Source organism: Mycteria americana, chromosome 12 (genome assembly GCF_035582795.1).
Source record: "Mycteria americana isolate JAX WOST 10 ecotype Jacksonville Zoo and Gardens chromosome 12, USCA_MyAme_1.0, whole genome shotgun sequence".
NCBI lineage: Eukaryota > Metazoa > Chordata > Aves > Ciconiiformes > Ciconiidae > Mycteria > Mycteria americana.
The window spans coordinates 2,562,186-2,583,925 of record NC_134376.1 but is presented as its reverse complement, the minus strand read 5'-3'; the positions used below and the strand labels follow the sequence as shown (position 1 = coordinate 2,583,925).

Genomic DNA, 21,740 nt, shown 5'->3' with positions numbered 1-21,740 from the left:
TCCCTCCCCAACACATACGCACGCTTTTTTGTTTTATCTAACAATTAGAGCGGATCATAAAAAGGGAAAAATTCAAAAATGTTTTCAAAAATCCCTATCTCCTGCCCATTAGTCTCCAATCCTTATGTCAAAATAAATGCAGAATTCCAGTTTTTAGCTAATGCGCTGCTAGCTCAGAACTAGGAAGAAACTTCCTAAATTTGCCAACTTAAAAAAAGGGGAAAAAAAAAACAACTTTTCAAGTAATTTTGGAATTTAGAAAACAAGAAACGAGTCAGTGCGCTGAGCTTCCCATAGCACATCATTCCGTGTTTCCCAAATGATTGCATCACCACGTGACAATATTAGGATCATTATGCCAAGCTGGAATAATTTAAAAGCATGTATAAATGAGGGCAATGACTTCTTACAATAGCAGTGACTCGAACTGACAGAGGAAGCCGCGCACCGCAGGACCGGCTGCTCCTGGCCGGTGCGAGGTACCCACGGGGCTCGCGGCTTCGGTCTGCCTTTGCCCAGCGTCCCGCCCGTTTGGGGTCCCCTTTGGTGACACTACCTCCTCGGTGCTATCGCCGTGCGAATAGTAAATACCCATATGCAGTGTGGCGTCAGGTGCTGTTTCAAATTGCCTGGGATCTGGAGGTTTTCTTCTTTATTTCAGACTTGTGAAATGCGGTCGGTGTGTTGTAAGATAAGCAGGAGCGATGACGTTACCAGCTGGCACGTAGCCCCTGCTGCGCAGGCAGCCCAACTTCGCAAGTTTAATAACAAGTCAGGGAGACGGTTGTGTTGGACAAGGAGCTGAAAGCGGGATGAGAAAGGCTTTCCTCTTCTTCGTGACGGTGTCTTCATGTACTCACATCTTCGGGATGTTTCAAAAGGGCCATAAAAGCTGGGATGCTTTAGTTCGTTGGGGTGCGGTCCCGTCTTCAAAGTGAATTACGGTGGGTAAACACTTACCTGTCATTTTTTATCACCCAGCAACTGGAGCTCAGTAAAGAGCTCAGCTCCTCAGGAAAGAGGGGCTGGCAAGACCCTGCCCCACGTACAGCAGCAGTTTCTCAGGAGTTAACAGCGGCTGCCCTTGGCAATATTTTTCTGCTTAATTGCCTACCTGTAAGCATGGCCAACTTCTGACAGCATTAATTAGCACTGAGCTAACAGATCAATTTTGATGTTATATCAAAAAACACGTGGTGCCTGAAGATGCTTGAGCACCACAGGGAGAAATTAAAGTGGGGAGGGATGGAAGGGGACCAGGCTTGGCATGTCTCCATGCCAAGAGACACGTCTCCATGTCTCCAACACCAAACCCTGGAAAATATGAAGAGGGCTCTGCAAGTGTTGCTTTTTTTCATTTGCTTCCTGAGCCTTGAACTTATTCTTTACAAAAACTAGAAACTTAAACACGTGAGAGAAAGAGCAATTAAGCTGGAGGCTGGTACGGCAGGTTTGTGGTAGCAGCTGCCCGTAGCTGCCGCCTGGAAGCTACTGAACAGTCTAAATGCCTTTGTACGTTCTTGACTTTGAAGGTATCAGGCAGATCCTACTCTCAAAAAATGCCCTCCAAACGTAATGGAAAAATCCTTTGCTAAAACATTTCCATCCTGGTCTTTCTGACAGTCGGGCATTGCCTCCAACACAGCCTTAACCCAGCAAAACTTGGCAGTGTTAGGTTTATTTGGCAGTGTTAGGTTTATGGTTGGACTCGATGATCTTAAAGGTCTTTTCCAACCTATATGATTCTGTGATTCTGTGAAAACATCAGGTTTGTTCTTAAATTTGTCCCACCGAAGGCTGATCTCTAGAGCTCAGTTTCAATCTTATACTTAAAGCTTAAAGCTTAAAGCTGAGTGCCTTGCTGCATTAGAGCCTGAAGACGGGCTCCTTCCTTTCTCTTCTTTCCTTCTGCTCAAGCAATGCTACCAGGAGGTAGCTGGAGGTCTGAGACCCGACTGCCATGCGCTGCAGGAAGGAAGCAGTTAGAAATGTGATTTCGGGGTTGTGAGCCCTGCTCTCCGAAGTGCTGTTGAATGATTTCTTTCCTTTCCTTGTTTTCCATTTAATTTGTCCGTATCGTTCACCTCTTAAACTCTGCTTAATATTTGCCCCCCAAATACTCCTTGCAAGATGTTTGCAGCTTATGTCCAAATGAGAGGAGTGTCTTCCAGGTCTGCTGGAGTCTCATGGGCTTTTCCATGCGCATGGCCTCTGGGTCCTTTTCCTTCTAGTCCCTCGCAGGTCCTCTCCACGTCCAAAGAGAGGACAGTTGGGGTACATCAGCGATGCACTAGCCTCTGCTTGTCTGCGAGCAGGGGACGGGGATTTTTCCCCGTGCTTTGATCTGTGGTATGGCAGCATAATCTGCTGCAGCTGTGGAGTCCAGGCCAGTTCAATACACACCGAGAAATCTTGAAAATGGATTGGGAATTGTTAGCAGACTGAGAGAAATCCAGTGAATGTCAAACTCCAGCAGATGTGGGGATCCCCGTTTCCTCCTTTCCTCCTTCTGTCCTCCTGTGCTCACTTGGACCCAGATACCGTTTCTCAAAATAAGTTTGCATCTTCAAGAGAACAGGAGCTGACTTCCAAAAATGTCAGCAGAAGCCAAATAATTAGGGGAGGGTGTGTAAAAACAGAGTCCATCCGAGCACGGAGCGGTAAGGTATGTCGGAGCTCGTCCTGCGTGTGTCCATGCCCAGGGGTCCACAACTCTTCACAGCAGAGTTATTTAGCGAGCCACCATGGCTCATTCTCCTTTCGTGGTCCTCCTCAGCAGCGGCAAAGCTACAGAGCACGTAGATTTTCATGCACTACATGCTCTTGTTTCTTGGTCCAACCTTATTTGAAAACTGGAAAACTCACATGCCAGTGTGGGAGTGGAAGTGGACTTGAAGACAGCAGTCGGGTAAAGAAGACTTGAAACACCCCCTAATTATGAGAGTGGGAGTTTGCTATGCTGAAAAACAGATTTGATATGAAGAGCTTTAAGTGACTTTCCTGTTTGAAAGCTTTATAGTAAACAAAATGTGATTAACTCCCTTAGTGACTCATTGCAGGGAAGATTTTGATTTTCAATATGGTGCTTTTCTGTCATATACTTGTTTTAATTATCCATGCTGAATAATAGAGCTTGATAACAGCTTGGGCAAGGTAGGAGGGAAGGTCATCAAGATAGCTGTCCTTTTTTAATATTCCAGCATTCTTGCACAGAGCCTTTCTTACCGTCTGTCCTGCCACTGACAGGGCTGCCGGCTGCGGCACATCCTGTGAGATGCTATCAACGTATCCTGTAATTTTAGAAAAGGTTTGAGGGGCAGAGCGAACTGCAGATGATTCGGGAGGGGGAGATGAAGCCGTGACTGTTGACAGCGAGTCTGTCTTGTCCCTGCCTCCCCTGCTCCAGTCCTCGCAGAGTGATGGAGAAGAGAGTGATGGGATCTGCTGAATAACTCACTGGAGAGTAAAACTGCAGAGCAGCCACCGGTACCCACCGCTCTGCTTTCCCATCCCACGAGTCTTGTATGATAGCACTTTGCATCCATCGTGCTTTTGCCTGTGCCTTTACGGACCAGCTCTGCTTGGGGGTTTTTTGGTGGTGCCGGTGGGGGGTGTCCCTTTCCTGATGATGCTGAGATGCAGACCTCCCGGGCCAGGGTATTTCTAGGTCTGAGCTCCTGGCGTGAACCCATCTCGGCTGTGCATGGAGCCACCCCCAGCCGTTCCCATTGCAACCTGCGTAAGGTGACAGCATGCACGAGGTTTGAAGGTGCCTCTTTCCTCCGGAGGCTGCTGGGCGGGCCAGTGCTCAGGCTTCAGTGTAGCTCTCGGGAGTTTTACAGGTCTGAAGGCCAGCAGGGACGTGCCGGGTACCAGCATCCCGCAGGCTGCCCGCCCTCCGGGGACGGAGCGTGCACCGCGCTGCTTTGGTACCATTCCTCATTCCCGTGCTGTGCAGAGTCACGTCAGACACCACAGAAACCTTTGCCTTATTGCTATCTTCCTTATCAATCACCTCTGTAAAATAACGATTACCCTTTCCTATATCTCCTTGTTCATCCTCAGTGCTTATGGTGGTGTTGATTTGCTCTGCTGCGTCTCTAGAATTTGCCTCTGCGAAGTGATGCTTTTCCTGCGGCTGATAGTTGATGCTGAGAGCTCGTCGGGAGCGTGCTGCCTAGCTGGCATTTTCTTGGTTGGCCACAGGATGGTATTGTGTGTACAAATGGCCCTGGCTTTCATCCCGCTCCATGAGATGTGCCATGAGGATTTGGGGCTTTTACTGCCTGAACTCTTCCAGGTTCTCCTGGTTCATTCTTGGCTAAAAATTACAGGATGTAAATTGTCTGGATTCACAGATTTTGAAAATGTGTGATAGTTTCTGTTTACTGTCCTCTTCAGTTAGCACTGGCATGAAAAATATTTCATTTTTTTATGACTAGGAAAAAAAAGGAAAAATAATTTGGAACAGCCATTTTCACCCAATTTGAAAAATGGGTGAAGTCTGCTTGAACTCAGCAACGTGCCTGATAACAGGTATAATTTAAGGTTGTAAATAGGCTACTGGGGTCACCCCTATTCACAAAGACATACATGACTAAACATCATCTGGTATAAGGCTCAGACCAAGAAAGGTGTCTTATTTCCTATTAATTTACCTGCCAAATAAGCTTGTAACTGTTTTTGTGGATTTTTGTTTGCTTAAGAAAGTCTATGTTGGGTTAAGCCCAAGGTCCAACTAACTTCTTGTATTGTCTCTAAGAGCAGCCGTTAAGAGATGCTTGGGGAAGAATATAAAACATAAAGTGAACTTCTGGGGCAGCTCCTCACAGCTCCTGGCAGGCAAGTGGTTTAGGGACTTTCTGGGGAGGAGGCCGTGTTCAGAAGTTACCCCGAGCCTGTCCTCTGGGAACGTGTCTAGTTCCTTTTGAACGCGTTTGTCGTTTTGGCTCCCATAAAGTAAATGATTTGCTGTGTGGAAAAGTACGTCTTTTGTTCGTCTCTAAACCAGCTACTCGATCCTTCCGTCGGATTGCCTTTACGTCTCGTATCAGGAGAAACGGTCAATAATCGTTCCCAGTTGACCCCTTCTGCGTCAGTCCGGAGTTACTAGGCTCTGCTCTGTCCTCTCTTTTCCATGCTCCGCAGCCCTGGGCTCTCAGCCGTCGTACAGCCCGCATACAGCCTGGGGAACTGGATATGTCTGGATATTTACTTATGAGGTCTGGACAGTTTTGGGGGGGGTGTCTTTAACTGGAATTTGGAATTTTTCTTGAGCCCCAAACCTGCTAAACTTTGTTTAATGCTGCATGTGAAGATTTTTTTAGCAATTTGGATGAAACCAATAGGCCAGGATGTGCTGTGGTGCTGGAATCTCCTCCTCCTCTGAGCTCTCAGATTTTAGCACTGAAAGGTCACTGGCCTCTTCTTGAAAACCTTCCCTACTGCAAATGTAAAGAAGCTTCATGGTGCTCCTGGTGTAGCCGGCAATGGGTCCTTACAGAAACTCCCTGTATTTTTCTCCTAAGGCAGGCAGGAACATTATAATTAGGGGCAATGTCAGAGGTAGGCAAATACCCCCTAATTGTATGCAGATGATAGAGCTGGTTCAACCTTTTGACTAGTGAAGCTTTCCTCAATTTGGGATATTGTGATCCTAATCAGGGACCTTTCCGCCATACATCAAAGCCGTCAGGCTGAAGCCGCATACCTTCGGGCTGGCAGGGCTTGATTGCAAGGCTTCCTGCTAGCAGGCTCATCCCTGGCCAGGTGTCTTTCCTGCTGTGGACGACTGATTCCTTTCTACTCTTCATCACTGAGGCAAAGAAATTTAATCCCAATATTACTGCCAGCCCTGGAATGGACCCACTGATTTGGAAATTTCACCCTCTTGTTGCCCTGAAATATCAATGCACGGCAACCTCTGATACCTGCTTATTTCATTGCCAACCTCTAACCTAAGGTGGAGCAGACCTGTCATTAGCGCATTCATCTGTGTTTAGATCTGTCAGCTTCCTTCCCCTTCTCCTCTTTTGTTTCTCTAATTACTTTGATTGCATCTCTGTGTTCAGCTCAGGGCTGGTGAGGCTGCAGGGTCCCCGTCCCAGTCTGTGTCACTTATTTCCTTTTCTACAGGCAGCGGAGGCAGCTTTGCGAGAGGGAGACAATTGGGTCTGGATTTTAAAATTGTGAATGCAGCTGTGTTTAGGTCTGCAGGTAACTTTTCCATCTGTTACACAGAGATGTATGTCCCAGTGGCAGAGCCTGGTTTTTCCTATGGCTTCTCAATGCTTTGTGCCTCCCTGCCTCGTACCCGGCAATGCTGCCAGCCGATGCTGGGAGCCCTGGGCTACTCACAGCTGCTCTGTAAAGGCTTGCATGTGGGTAAGGTGTCTTCCAGCACCCTTTAAGTGATGTGGCATATTCCACAAGGATTTTGTGTCAAATTTTCAGTAAACAGGCAGTGGAAGGAGTCATGTCGGAGCTCTCGTTGCGTTATGTTCCCTCGGGGACAACGACTGGGCCTGGAGTACAGATGTGCCGTGGGTCTCCAGGGGGTCGTTCCAGCCTCTGCGCTTCCCTGCTGTTACAGGCTCTCCCTGTAGTTTAACCAGAGTATTTGGCATCTTGAGATAATACCTTGACATACAAGATAAAGTAAAATAAAATATTTGTGACGGTATTTTTTGTCTTTTTCTTTTTTCCCCCAGGGGCTGATTAAAATTCGAGGAGATCGCTGCTGGAGAGAGTTAACTTGCATGGATTATCACTACGAGGTGAGCGATCTGCACATTAAAACTAATTTCTCTTGTCTGCTTTACTTCGGTAGAAAAATTTTCTCTAACCTCTTCTCTTCTGTCAGGCAGCTCTCCATATTTTCTTTCTTTATCATAGCTTTCTGTCTCTGGCAATGCAGGCAATGTCCATGTGCCAGCTTGGTGATGCTATTTTTCCCAACCACAGTCCTAAAAGACCAATTTCTCTCCTTCCCTCCCCTCACCATCATGGACTGATTCAGGAGCAAACCTGAGCCTCACTGAGAACCCCCTCTGTAAAAATGCTACAGGAGAGGAACAGAAAGGAGTTTTCTGTAGTGTTGTGCTGAATACTTTGGGCTTACGCTTCCAAAATGCGGACATATGTAGACAGAAATAGAGCATCTCAGTGCCCTCCAAGATGCAGAGCACTAATCGTTGGCAATTCAGAATTATACGGTTTTATCGTTTTGACATCTGTTTCAGTGATTACATTGCATTCTGATTATAAACTGTGGTTTGTATTCTGGCTCCGAGTGTTGTCTCCTCTTTGATTACAGAGAGAGGGAACTCAGCTTCCCCTCTCTTTTTACCTATATATTTGCCTTCGCGTTTTGTATAAACAGTGTTAAAAAAGAAAGAAATTGCTGCATACAGCGACACTCCACTGGGTGAGTAGCCCTGGTTTAACGAAGGAAACAGTGCTGAAGCAATATTCCCTCCTCCGGATTAACATCGCAGCCACTGAAAATGGCACACTACGTTGTCACGCCTCTGATCTATGTCCATGTCCATCTAAGGAGCGGGTGAGCGTGCCGCATCTGTTAGCACGGGGCTGCAAAGTCTCAGCCTGGTGCTGCACTCCTCCCGTGTTGGTAAGACCTGGGTACCTCTTCGTGCCTCAACCACACAGTTATTTTCAGCTGGCAGGCCTGAGCTGTCAGTCCCTGGGGATGTACCTTTGGGGTGACATTCTCAGTGGACCTTCATCATGTCTGGAAACCATTTCCCCCTCCCAATTAAAGCTGGCAGAGCCTGACTTCTCTGACCTGCAGAACGTGTTCCAAGGTGTTGCCTGTGAATTACTTTTTACGGGGTAGGCACGCTGAGCAGTGGAAACGGGGCCGCTCATACAGGACCTCTGTCTTTCCACCCTTGTGTGAAGAGAATTGCATGTGAGTGCCAGGGACTACGTTACCAGTCCTGTTACAGGATTGGGATCCCTCTCCCCAAAACAGGAAAAAAAATCTATCAATTTCCCAGGCGCTGACGCCTTTATTTTTCGCTCCTGTGACTGAGTTAACTGGTTGCACATTTTAAAATGGAATTTTGCAGGTCCAGAAAGCTGTATCTGCCTCTTCAGCTTTAATGCTCCTTTTTTTTGTTATTACCATTTACTTTTAATGGGGTTTCACCCACTGAATGCAAGGGTGAGCTTTTACAAAGGCTGCTGCTCAGTTAGCTCTTGTTGGACCATCCGTGTCCTGCTTCATTCCGAGTAAAACTTTGGATGCAAAGACCCTTCAGTGCTGTCGTTCTTAATCCCCAACGCAAAGGCCGCTGCGGTAAATTGTCCTTCATTTTTGCCTAGCGGCACGAGGGCTCTGCTCCGCGTGCTGCCAGGCACCTGGCAGCAGTCAGAAAAAAGCCAACTCAAAGCAGGCCCCCCAGAATCCCCCGGCCGGCTCCGCTGGTGACCCCAGCCCACAACAGTCAGCCTGCGTAATCCCAAATATTTCAAATCAAAACCAGAATCGGTTCTGTAGCCCAGAAGGCTAATTAAGACCATTCCTGTCATATCCATAACGCAGGATCCCCAGCCTGCGCGAGTAATTGGGAACAGGGGCAGGGGGCAGATCACATTATCAATATCAATTATTTTAATCCGCACAAAAGAAGCTGCAATAAAAGGAATATGAAAGAGGCCAAACTTTGTCTACTAGCGATAACAGACAAAGGACTGCAATTCACCTGCTGATTTCAGCCAGCCAGAGGCAGGGAGAAAAGGGTGAAGCTGAAGGTACCTCTGCAAGGGAGGGAGGGAGCTGGGAATCTGCTCGTAATTAGGATGATAAAACTGGGTATTGGACCAACTCGTAAGTGGACCTGGGCCAAATGTAGTCTGCTGTGATGTATGTTGGCCACCCCAGCTCTCCTGTTCCAGTCCTGAACTGCAGTCCAAAATCTACATGGACTTCTCTGCCAAGAGAATTAATGAAAACACATGGCCTCCATCTCTCGCGTGGTGAGCGCGCCCTGGACTATTTATTTGTAGTAGAACCAGCAGCTATGCCTGTGGAAAATAACATTTCCACTTTTGTCAGGAATCGTGTATAAAATAGTAAAATGTTGTTATGGCTTGGGTAATTAAACGGAGCATATTTTTCCTCCCTCTTTCCTTTCTAATGTGCAGGACCTTAATCCCAGCCTTTATGGAGATCTGTTCCTCAACTGAAGACTCTCTGTTTAGAGGGCTTACGATCTGTGATGCTGTGTAATTTGGAGAGGGAAATGGCAGAACGCATGGTTTACATAGGAAAGGTATTTTCCTACCAGCCTAACGCTCCTCTGATCCCTGAGGAGTAGATGGGCTCCGGTAGGTGTGGAAGAGAAAGGCAGACACTGATGGAGATGAGAAGACTTTGCTACACCACCATACACAGCCTGGCACATGGAAACTATCTGGAGGCTGGGATGAAGGGTGGGGGTAGAAACACTCGGCAGATTAATCGTGGCTCTGGATGCCAGGAGTCCCAAACTCTAATCCCAGCTTGGCAAGACACCGCAAACAAGGAATTTAACCTCCTCCTGCATTAGTTTCTTTGCTAACATGGCCAGAGGCTCTGAGGTGGGTGCATACGTTTGCACCCTGGTGCGCACGCAGGTCAGGGCTCCTGATGCCGGTTGTGTCCCGGAGCTTTGTGTGCAGTGGTGTCCACATTAGCGTGTGAAAATGGATGTGCTTGGGTGGTAACTGGCAGCTGAAGTCCTGGGGTATGACGTGCCATGGGCTTCATTTATCGTTCGTTGGGTTTGCCATCATTTCACTGCCAGCTGTGGTTAGATGGCTTTTTTTCCCTATAAGAAGTCCCAGTAAAAGGGAGACTTTTGCTCAGTGGAACCTGTTCCTGATGCAGCTCATGCAGAGGGAAGCTGCTTCTGGGTTTTAGGTCTGTTTGTCATCATGATTATTAAGCATTTATCTACTGTGTACACAATGGTTTACAAATATGTGTGCAGCGGTTTGCAGACTGGAGCTACATTTCTGCTTCCACTGGAGCGTATGGCACAGATCCCACGGCGTTCGGCGGCATCCCACCCGTTGGGCGAGGCAGAGCAGCCTCGGCTCCCTGCTTGTGCGCGTGGGGAGATGTGGCTGAGCGTGTGCCCCTGTCCCTGCCTGTCCCTGCCTGTCCCTGCCTGCTCCAGAGGACATCCTTCACCCCCTGCAGAGGCCAGCAGCTCCCTCGCACAGCCAGGCTCCCACATGCACCGGGGAAAAAAGTCTGCTACGGAAGGTTTTGTGCCACTCCAGGCCAATTCTGGAGCTTGCACAGCTTGCAGGACATTGCCTGGGCATGGGCTGGAGCAGCTTTCTAACCACTGTTAGTAGGTACCAGGTCTGTGAGACAGGCATGGGATTGGGGAGCACCAACCTACTCCTCAGGGGCCTCTTACCACTCCCTCCTGTGCCAAGCTTTATCTGGCCTGAGCTTTGCTAATTCTGGGTGTGCTGCTTAGCTGGCAGAAGCACAATGTCTTAACATGCTCCAAATGGAGCAAATCCTCTTGCGCAAGACCCGTGTTTTAAAATCTCCCCACCAAACCTGCAGCTCTCTGACCCTCCCGCTTACGCTGCAGAGCACCTTGCGACCATATGTCTTGGCACGGGACAGGTTTGAGTGGCACAGGCAGGAGAGGAGCATTTCTGACCTGCAACCATTCCAAATGGAGCTTGCGTTTTTGGATGCTGGTGGTGGTCTTGGCAGAGTAGTTAAGCAGATAATCTTAGGGGTTTAGAAATGGGAAAGTCCTACGTGGTCACATCTATCGCGTCTCCCTGTGTTCCACTGCAGAAGTACTCCCTGTGGGATGCAATCCGGTGATGCATTTTTATAATGGCTGCCAAAGTATTGTTGCTTTTTAATTACAGACAGATATCTTGTAAAATTCAGCCACCAACTGGTAGGAACAGCTGCCGAAGCAGCTGCTGGGGCAGGCGAGCGCGTGGAGGAGAGCCCCGCCGGGCGTCCTCCTCCTCTGCCAGCTTTGCGCTGAAACTGCGCGGGAGCTGTTAAACACATCCGGGGGGTCCCTCGGGTCCCGGTGGCCTGTCCCTGGCTGGGCCGGGGCTGGGTGACGCTCAGCAGAGGTGCGAGCCATGGCATGCACCAGGCAAGGAACCTGTGGCCCTTCTGCTCGCTACTGGAACAACTCGTATTTTGTATTTTTAATTTTAAGATAATTTTTGTAAGTGATGTTTTGAAGGGAATGCCTGTTATCCAAGAGTTTCTCAATGATTTGCATCCTTTGCTGCAGAAAGCCAGGCTAGGAAGGCAAACTTCCTACTGAGACAAAGACGAAGCAGAGGGATAAAGGGAAAGGAAAACAAAAACCCGCTCCCGAAGCAACAAAATCTTTGTCAGCGTTGGAAGTAAGACCCAGGATTTGCTTCCCTGCTGTGGAGTTATCTGTAGGTGCTCAGGATGGGTCGGTTGCCACGAAGCAGGAAAGTTTGCAAGGAGTTTGCTGAACCAGCCTCTACTTAATAACTGAGTCACATTTTAGTTCTGAATTTGTCAGCACCGCTGAGAAAAGCTTTGTTCTTTACCTAAGACGCTGCGCAGCCACAAAGGTCACTTCTTCTGATTTGTACAAATTGTCGCTAATTATTCTGTAACTGTTTTTCTTAAATAGAGGCTGTCAATCAGTGCTCCAGCTTCTGGCGTACGGCAGCTCTCCAGTTCCTGGAGAAGCTCTCCAGAGCACAGTGTCTTTTGTACCTAATTATGGGCTTGCTGACTGATAGCTGTGCTGATAAGGATGAGAAGGAAGCTCTAACTGCTCTTTAACTGCCTCTTGATTTCTTTTCTCCCTTCTCTTCACTGTATTAGACCTTGTTAGACTTTTCATCTAGCTTTTTCCAACCTATTGTGAAACCAAAAGTAAATAATATCTAGCAATTCATTTTAATAGATCAGAAAATGATCTTCTTTTGTGATCCCTGATGTTTTGGGATGGGTTTTATTCCAACAGTTTGTATTGCTGAAAGCAAAAATGTTCCCTACAGGGAAGCAGGTACTCGGATCTCGCGCTCAAAACGTATGTTTTAAAGTCACGAATTAATATGAGGGGAACGGTGCTGAATTAAACAGAAAACAAGAATATTTAAAATAAGTAACCATGCAAAGCATTTTGGAGATCTTCTTTTTAAGAACATTATAAAATATTTATGTAGCATCCTAAGTTTACAATCTTTGGCCCTTTATGGAATTTTCTCCATTCTGAAGACAATAAAGGTGAATCCTGGCAGGACTGATGGTCACAATAACGAATTATTAAGGCCAACAAAATGTATTCCCAAGCTGTGGCTTCGCTGTGGAACTCCCAGGTCTGGCCCGGCTGTGGGAGCAGGTTTGACAGGTGGGCTTTCCAAAACGGATGTCTTCTGGGGGAAGCACAGATCTTCCCCTTACAACAGCCACCAAAGGGAAACCAAAGAACCCACCTCGGTGTTTCGGGCACCGTGCGGCCGAGCCAGTTGGTTGGCACCTTTTCCCCCTTGCTGGTATGAAAGGGTCTGATTTTGTTTCATTGATTGCAGAACAATTTGCATCTCTTCTCCTTCCTTTGTGCAGGGCATGAACTTGCGTGGTTCTGCTGATGGATTTTGCTGGTTCCCCTTGGGACAGGAGGTGCTGGGTCACAGCAGTTGAGTTACTGAGGTCAGGGCTGCTTCCGCGTCCCGGCGCGTGTGTTATCAGATGAAGTTTGCGTGAGAATTGGTTGAGGCTTGGAGGAAGGACAGGATGCAGCCTTGACATGGGGAAATTTTACAGATTTTTCCAAAAGCATTTGAAAAGGGTGTGGAAGTCCGGCAGTCCATGCTTGCAGGGCCTGAGGTGAGCTCAAGGCTGCTGGACACGTGGCTGTGAGCCCAGGGCGACTGCCTGCCCTCAGCATCTGGGAGGGTTTTAGGAAGTGACCATGGGAGTTGGTAGACGTGCCGTGGGTTTCTGGAGTTGCTCACAACCTGTCGTTACTTGAGACAGTAAAATTTGTACTCTGAAAGCTGTGGTTTTTTATAAAAATATGAGTGAAGTGAGTTGTGATCCATCTCTGCCCTCACTGGACAACTTGCCCCCCCATAGAAGCCAAAGCTGCTGTTGAGGAGTCCTCCGTAAAGAGAGCAAGGCAGAAGAAACACAGTTCTGCCCATGGTGGATTATAAATGCAGTTTGTTTTCATCTCCTGTTGTAAAAGCAAACTCTTCTTTGAGTTAAGGCAACCGATACCAAAAGGAAGAGCATGCTTGTGTTCAGCTTTTTTTTTTTTTTTTTTTTTTTTAAATTTGGTCATAAGTCTTGAAAAATGACCTTTTCGGAGGCATAATTGAAAAACCAGTTGTCCTCATTCACACGTACCGAAGGGCTGCTTAGTGTGGATTTGAAGCTGAGGATTAGGTGCTTTCTTCTGGTTTTTGGTGACTCGCATGATGTCAGTGCTAGCGCTGGAAGAAGGGCCAATTCCTGACCTTGCCTGTGATCAATTAAGTAACAAGATCCATCATAAGGTAAGCGCACGAAGCAATAATATTGGCAGATAAATGTCAACACGACATCAAAAGCTTATTACGCTGTATCTGGATTTTGTATCAGGCTGCTGCGAGAAGGTCTCCGAGACAGGTTTTCAGATGAATCCCAGGTGCTCTGTATGGGATGCAAGACATCTTTGACTGCAATTTGCTAGAAATGTTTGTTATTCCCAAGGTTGGGCTGGGCTCTGTTGTTCTAATAATAGTTAAATGTGCACATCACTTAAAAGAGAGGGAGCAAATGCTTTTAAAGGCGGAATTTGTGCTCAGCTTGGGAAGATAGGTATTGCGAGGTTTGCACAGGTCGGGTTTACTGGCAGAAGCACAAGCAGAGATTCGGTGACTGGATAACTTCCAGCCGAGCACTTCTCGGAAGGAGGCCCCGTTTTCCAGAGTTTGGAGAGGGGGTTCTGCTGCAGATGATCAGCGCTTCTGAAAATGAGGTTTGAGCTCTCAAAAGCTGCGAAGCAGTAAATTTTCAAAAGTGTAACCGTCCTTGTGGAGCTGCAATTTTAGAAGACATAATGATAAGTACTGACATTTACGCCCAGTCATGCTGCTTTTTAAAAAGTGAAAAGGAATACAGGTCTTCTGCAGTCAAAGGATGCTCCAGAAGAACTAGGGTGATTAATAACATTGGACCTTAAGCAGAACAAAAGCAGATTTCTCCTACTTGCAGGGACATGGTGGGTGATATTTTATTCCAAGCAGAGCAGGTAGGGAAGCTGCTTTCCAGACTCATGCACTCGTGAGAGCGTAGGTTTACTGTCAGCCAGTGTTTGGTCCAGGAGTCTGGCTTGTATTACCCTGGACAGCAAACATGACAGACGAATGGTAAGTGGATTCCCAACCACCTCAAAGTCAGCATCAAATCAGCTATCGTCTTCATCGGGACCAGGATCCTGGCAGTGAATTTAGGAGAAGGGGGAGGAGTGTCTGGTCAGAGAACTATCGAAATAAAAGGTAGAGCCGCAAATCAGCATCGTAAAGCAGACCCAGCATCTTTGGCCCAGGCTCAGGAAACCACATACTAGTGAAGTAAATTGGATGTAAGCAGGTGCTGAGAGAGAAACTTTCGGAGTAGCTTTAAAAGGAAACTAATGGCAGGGGTTGGAGGGATGGGATAAGCACGCAGTAAGCGATCCCTCCCGGACGCCAGCGACCATGGGCGGCAGAGCACCGGTTTTGCTGTGGGATTTTATTTATCTCTTCGGTGCAGTTCAAGAACTGCTTTTCTCTGTGTGTTTCTTCACCAAAAGCAACTGTATTAAACCAATCAAAAATAAAGTGAGCGACCTCTGTGATTCTCGTAAGCCAAGCAGGTTAGTGGCACCTGCCGCTTGGGTCACCCACCGCTTCCCACCGGTTGCTCCAGCTTTCCCCTGATTTCCAGCAATATTAAAACAAAATAGGATAAACTAGCAAAAGCGTAGTGGAAATGCCCCCCAGGGAACTTTATGTTGTGAGCCTTTTGAGGTTTTTGAAGCGTAGGAAGACATTATCCCTCCCCACTGCCGGGATCAGCAGCAGAACTGTCAGTCACATGCTATAAATGCATTGGGAATATGCCAATACCGTTTTCAGCAGTAATACAATTCCTCTTCCTGGATTCTTTTCTGTTTTTCTTAAGGATTTGTTTTAAGCCTGGTGAAAGCTTCCTGTACAACTATTGGATTTCATCTCTTCGTTACACTCTCCCACTGTTTCAAACTCGTTTACAGACCACCCAGGACCCTCACCACTTGCCTTAAATATTCTCCTCTTTTCTCTTCCTCCCACCGCCACCCATTTGGTCTTTGTCAATCCTAATCAGATTAATCTTTACAACCCACTTTGCAGCCACTGAGTCTGCTCTCCATGCTCTGACCCTGTACGTGGCTTTTATCCTGCTGGCCAGCTTCTCCAGCGGACAGGAACGATGGAGCCCATCGCTTCCCTCTGCCTACCAGGGGCTGTGGGGAATAATCTACTGCTCATGAAATGTTCAGGACCCAGGGGGTTTGTCAGCTTTGAAGATAACAGAGGCAATGCTCCGATAATTATTTAAATTGTGGATTTATGAGCTAGTTAATGGTGTGTTTTAAGAAATCTGCAAAGAGAAGAAAGATGACAAATTTCAGTGCTATCTGGAAGACAGAAACGAGAGAGGAAAATGGTAGAAGAAAATACAAGAGCTTTCCAGTCTTTCCAATTAGCACGTCTGTTCTCTCTCTTGCTTTATGGACGAGAATCGCTCAGTCGGCCTCCCCGATAGAGTGTCAGCAACTCCTCTATTTCTACCATGGCATCTTGGTCCTCCAGGCTCCACAACCGCGTCCCCCAGGCAGGACCGGCTGCCTGTCCCGGGTCCCTCTGCCGTGATGGGCAGCCTCGACACCCAGCTTAGGACTTGCTCAGACCTTGCCCAGAGCCCTCGCACAGGTCTACCCACCCCTGCATACTCTGAACGGTCAAAACTATTCTCCATGGCAATAGGTATACTAATTTTTTATCATCCTTCGTGGCGTGCACGGACATTAAATACTGTCTTTTCTGGTCTCCTACGTAGCAACGTGCCAGCTGCAGTCTAGGGAGAGTTGGTCTTCTCATCCATTCCCACCTTCCGCAGTGTTTGTAGGGGATTAACCATCATTCCGGTTCCCTTGCTTTGGAGACCTTTGGGATGATGCAAACTCTCGGTGTCTGCCAAAATTTAGTGCTCTTCTTTTTCCATAGTGTTTGCTCTCAACAGTCCAGAAGTCTAAGCGAAACTGAAACTTGAACACTGCGATTTCACGTAGTATCAGCTGCAAAAATGGTGTATGCAGAGCTCCAACGTACAATTAAATTATCCAAAAAACAGCCTACATCCTTGCCATCTGCTTTTCCATGGAAAGCAAAATAACTACATGCTTTTAATTGCAGATAGAGTTTAAACAAATAGGGTGTTGGTTTACAAGCTGGTGCTTTCTTCTTTGGCGATCAGATTACATTTTAATCAGATTATGAAAACGTGCTACTGTTTCATCTCTTGCTTTGACTATTAAATGTGCTAAATTGTTTAATGAATTTTTGCATAATAGAGAAGTCTGTCCTAATTTAATAAGTAAAATATTGAATTTGTTGCTTACAAAATAGCAGACACACAAAAAAATTCTACTGAAGAAGCTGCATCCCCAGCGGTGGGTGTGTTTGTGCATCTCTCCTTCTCTGGTCTCTTACTAGGATTTTCTTAGGGGAGTAACCATAAGAAGCTATTCCAGTTCTCAGGCTAACACTAGATTAATTATTGCATGCACCAAAGTTTTAAGCTCAGCTTGAAGTTTTATTTCCACAGAAATGTTGGTCTGTCCAGGAGAAGGACAAGCCATTGGCAGAATTTCATAAATAGTAGAGCCCTTCCATTTGCTGGGAAAAGTTTGAATTATTTGCATATCTTCTGTTTGCATTTAATTTATGCTGTTTCCATGCAATTCTGTGTGTTTTCAAACTTTCCATGTTGAATATATACTTGATTTGAATTGCAGCACACGGGTAATGCCACTTAAGTAGTCAGGGGGCTGAGGGCCTGGTACAGTTCCCATACACATTTCCCTCCTTACCGTAGATCTGGAAGAATTCCACGTATTTCTCCAATGCAGTTTTTTTTTTTCTGTCTTGCAACTATTGCAGTGCTCACAGCAAGCCTCGTAACTCTGTAAAAAGACAAATACAGCGTTAGGATGGTGCATGAATGAGTTAATAGTAAGTCTCTGCTGTGGTGTTTTGCTCCAAAGTCGTGTGCGCCAAACTGACCTTTAATCTTGGAATATAAATCACTTTCCAGTCCTATTATTTGTAAAATCCTACAGGCTTGCAAATGCACAAAAGAAGCCTTTGTCTCTTATTAATTTAATTTATAGGTTAAAGTTTCAAATCAGTGGCAAGCAAAAGCTGATTTACTATTCACTTCAGGAATTGCCGTTCTGGAAAGCGCAGCGTTTGCTAGACTGCCTAGAAATTGTGATATGTAATTAGGAGCTTCTGTAATTATATATAATGTAATATAATTTGCTTATCTTTTTTGGTATGTATTATACATAAAAGCTGGGAGGGTAACTCAATGTGGATTAGCTCTTTCAACCCTAAAAACTCAACAGATCTGTAAAACCGTTGTTTTTTGTCTTATGCTATTAACATTGTGGCAGGATCAATGTTTTCAAGCATTAAAGTTGCTGCCCTTTTCTTTTAAATATAGAACCATCCCATCATCTCTTGTACAATGCCATTTGTGCTGCAACAAACAACAGCCACTTCTGTGATGAAATTTAGATAAAAGCAGTATGGATCTCTTTCCTGCCAGTTTAAAACAAAACAAAAACAACTCTTCCTGTTATTTAATTTGATTTAAGCTACGAAATTCCCATGTGGAGTCAGATGTGTGGCACGGGTTTCTCTTCCCAGAGTTAGGCATGTTCCCATCTGTAGTTCAGACCCGTTTCTTCCACTTCGTGGGGTTTCTAGTTAAGCAATTTTGTAACCACGTTGGAAGGCTGCAAGGAAGTAAGAGTTTTCCTTTTTCTAGTCCGTCTCAAAATAACTTGAGACAAAGAAATAAAACTTTTTCATGAGTGTGCTGTCATACCGCATTCCAGGGTAAAAGCTTTGACTGCTCAAGGTGCTCAGGAGAAGCTTTTACCTCTTGACCAATTTACGCAGAACAGTAGGGATTTGTGAATTGTTGCTCTTGCAAGCATTATGGAAATATTTGTGTTAAAAATGGCATTTATCTTACTCATATTCATGAATTCACTTATCTGTATTTTCCAAGGATCATATTCTTCCTCTTCCCTTTCAGCCTGGCCATCTCGGTGGCTAAAAGGGGTTTTATTGCTTTAGCATTAATCAAGACATTTGACAGAATTGAACTGGATCCTGTCCAGTTAGACTGAGACAATATTGAATTTCGAACTGTCATGTTGGATCCATTTGCATGTAACACAAGCTGGTCGGTCCCTGCAATCAATACGTCGGTTTAATAATCCCAGCCCGAGGTGAAGGAATGCCCACCTTTCCCCTGCGGCCGTGGACGGTGAGTGGAGTTCGTGAAGCTGTGCCGGGGCTGCCTGCGAGGGTTTCCCGTCAGCTGCTGAGGGCACTGAACAAAAGCTCTGTGGGACAAGCGGGGAGAAGGTGGTTTTCTTCTTCTTAGAGCCACGTTCAATGACCTCGCCTTCCTCAAGGAACCTGCTAACATCTGGAGTCCTGCTGCTGGTTCCGCTCTTCCCCCAGGCTCGGCACTCCAAGCCCTTGGCTGCCTTGGTGAGTTGGGACCAGCACCCCTTTTTCACCCACATTTCCTCTTCGTTGTATTACTGCTTTTTTAACTTCTGGGTGTCGGGCCGTCCCCGCTCCCATGGAGGAGAGTGTGGGGAGACGTTAACCCGCAACTGCTGGAGCTAAGCAAATTCTGCTCTGCAAATAATACTATTAAAGAACATTTATTGAAATATAAAAAGTGAGTTGGCTTTAATACCCACTAGTCTAACTGCATCGCTTGCCACAGAGAACATGTAGGTTTGTTGGTAGCTCAAGGGCCTTGCAACAGTCTTCATCTTGTTTGATAAAATTTCCTGTCATCTGTCTAAGGAGTAGAAATAGTATCCCACACAGGAGGTGGCCCACGCTCTGTGTGAAATGAGCTAGGATTGGTAAGTCCTTAAGGCAATAGTTGCAATTAACAGTTTGCAAGCAGCCCACAATGGAAATCTGCTTGAATGTGTTACCCTTGGCCCCGAGGCAAATAAGTAAAATATTTTAATTCAAGGAGTTAATTGCAATTTCAGCAGCCTTTCCCTACCAAGTTTGGCAGATGATGTGAAACGCTGTCCTGCTCTACTCTCAGCAAATGACTAGGAACACCGGCACAGATGTTGAAACCCAACATGAGCAAGAACAGGCTGGGAATGTTTCTTGACTCGTTATGGCGTTCATTAATGATTTTTTAGTATTGCTGCCACACTTTAAGTTACTGCAAGTCACCTCAAAGAGTATTGCCAGCAAGTGCAGAAAGAGCCCCATGAGCAGATAGCGTGGTCAGATGCTGAGATCTCTAACCAGGAGCTGCCGGTTCAGAGTGCCGTCTCCCTTCGCCCTTGCTCACCGGTTCTGTTGGTAAACAGAGCTGATGGACGTTTCACAGCCTGTTCCTCCTTTTGAACATTGAACCTGAACTATCTGAGTGCACAAGAGATTGACAGGAGAGAGCGGGAGCCAAAGAAAACTGCAGTAACCTCTTTTCTCTGCCAAAAGAAGTGAAAGGATAATGTAGCATGTAGTTATCAAAGGGTAGTTTTCTCAAAGCTGGTCAAACCTGACTTTCCTAATTGAACTTTGGTTTTATTATATAGAGAGAACTCTCTTTTGTAACTTGCCGAGATTAAAGTTCACACGAGAGTGCCTCTGTGAATTCCTGCACCCCTGGACTTGTGTGCTGACCTTGGGTTTGGGTGCTGTCATTGGGGAAACCTCTTCTTCCAGCAGTTCTTGTCCCAACCTTGATGCTACCGGAGGATGCCTGGGAAGGTCCTGCAGAGACTGTCAGAGAGAGACTGAGGGTGGATCCAGGGGAGGATCAACACCTGAAACCCTCCAAGGGAGGCAGCTGACCCTTCCCAGGTCAGGGCTCCTACAGGGATGTTCTGCTGCTAAGCGTGTTTTCCTCCTGCCGGCGGTCCCGCGCGGTGGCCCTGCAGGGCTAGGGGCAGTTGTGAGGGGCTGGAGAGCTCACCATTTCTTGGCCAAATCCTGCTGGCGTGCTGCTTGTAGGAGGTGCTGAGCGTTTCCAGCAGGTCGATCCCTTTGTTTCCCAGAAACCTGCACGCACAAAGTTTTAAAAGGGCAGTCCTTTAATTCTTTAAGCCACTAGTCTGAATTTCACCATGGTCTGTGAATTTGTCATCACTGAGAATTTCCTTCAGAAGTTTTGTGAGAAATGCAACCAGAAATACGTCTTTAAAAAGCAGTTTTTCTCCATTGATGCATTTCACTTCTGCAAAATGTTTGATCAGTAGTATTCCTCTGTGTGTGTGTGTGTACAATTTTCACCAAGTTGCTCCTGCTGTACATTTTCCTAACCATGAGCAGGATCTAACAGTGCTTTTTATAACTCCCTTTTGCAGTTATCCGTGCCAAATATGCAGCAGCAACACACGTGACCCGACCGTGCTACCAGCAGACAAGCGTTAGCTGATTACCTTGGGGGGATGTAAAGGCCAGCAGTAGTTAACAAACATGGCCGGTTAGCTGCTTAAATATTGGAGATTTGCTTTCTATTGTTTTATTACTCCTCTAAGTCTCGGCAGTATGATTAACATCAAACCCAGCACTTTCCTCGTTACTGTAATGAGTTTATCAAGCTGATGGCGGAGGGTGGAGGGGAGCTCCCCGGGGATGATGGAGTGCGATGCTGCACAGCAGTGAAAGGCATGTGTGTTGCGTTAGGTAATTAAATGCAAAACTTGCTCAACTAGAAAGTACTTCTGAGATTTCTAGTTGATAGGTTTTCTTGTTTGCGGGACAGCTGTAGGTGAAAGGAAAAGCTGCTGTCAGAAGGACTGTAAAAGATCAGTATGGGGGGGTGTTGTTTTATTTTACTTGTGAAGTTAAAGATCTTCTAAAGGTGGCAGGTAAGCAGCTTGGGTGCTTTTGAGGATTTTATCCATGGCTTTGTCCTGTTTAGTGTCTTCGTATCTGTACCCCGTATGAATTATTGGGTCTTACTCTTCTTCCTGGCTAGAGTAAGTGAAGAGTAACCCAGCACGGAGAGTCAGGGGGCAGGACCGGGACCCTGCAAGGCTGGAAGGGCACAAGGGAGAAGCTGAAGCGCAGGAGCGGGTATTTACTCCTTGCTCGGCACTGTCTCCCATTTTGTCCGACAAGGATGAGTCCAGGTTTTGTTTTATGTGAGTTGCCTCCAGCAAATCTCAGAGGAGCCCGTGCCAGGCTTGAGACCTTTCAGCCTATCTCCCTCTAAGAGAACTTTCTTTGGGCAATAATACGGGCTTTTAGCAGGGTTGCCTCCACATCAAGCGTGGTATGGGTTTAATTTGCTAGTTAGGATGTTACTGACTTCTCCTGGATTTCTAATGTTTCCTCTTCTACGAAATCTTATATGTCACCTATACGGGAGCCGTTTTGGCTGGGGGGTTTTA

General features: G+C 46.5%; 1 protein-coding gene across 4 annotated transcripts in view; it reads left to right on the top strand.

Annotated features, from left to right (window-relative positions):
- LMF1 (lipase maturation factor 1) overlaps positions 1-21,740 on the top strand; it is a 207,722-nt gene that overhangs the window by 77,744 nt on the left and 108,238 nt on the right. For all 4 annotated transcript variants that reach the window (XM_075515558.1, XM_075515561.1, XM_075515560.1 and 1 more), the window contains one exon: positions 6,711-6,776. In XM_075515558.1, the coding sequence (XP_075371673.1) occupies positions 6,711-6,776 (66 nt within the window). The remainder of the gene's footprint in view (positions 1-6,710; positions 6,777-21,740) is intronic.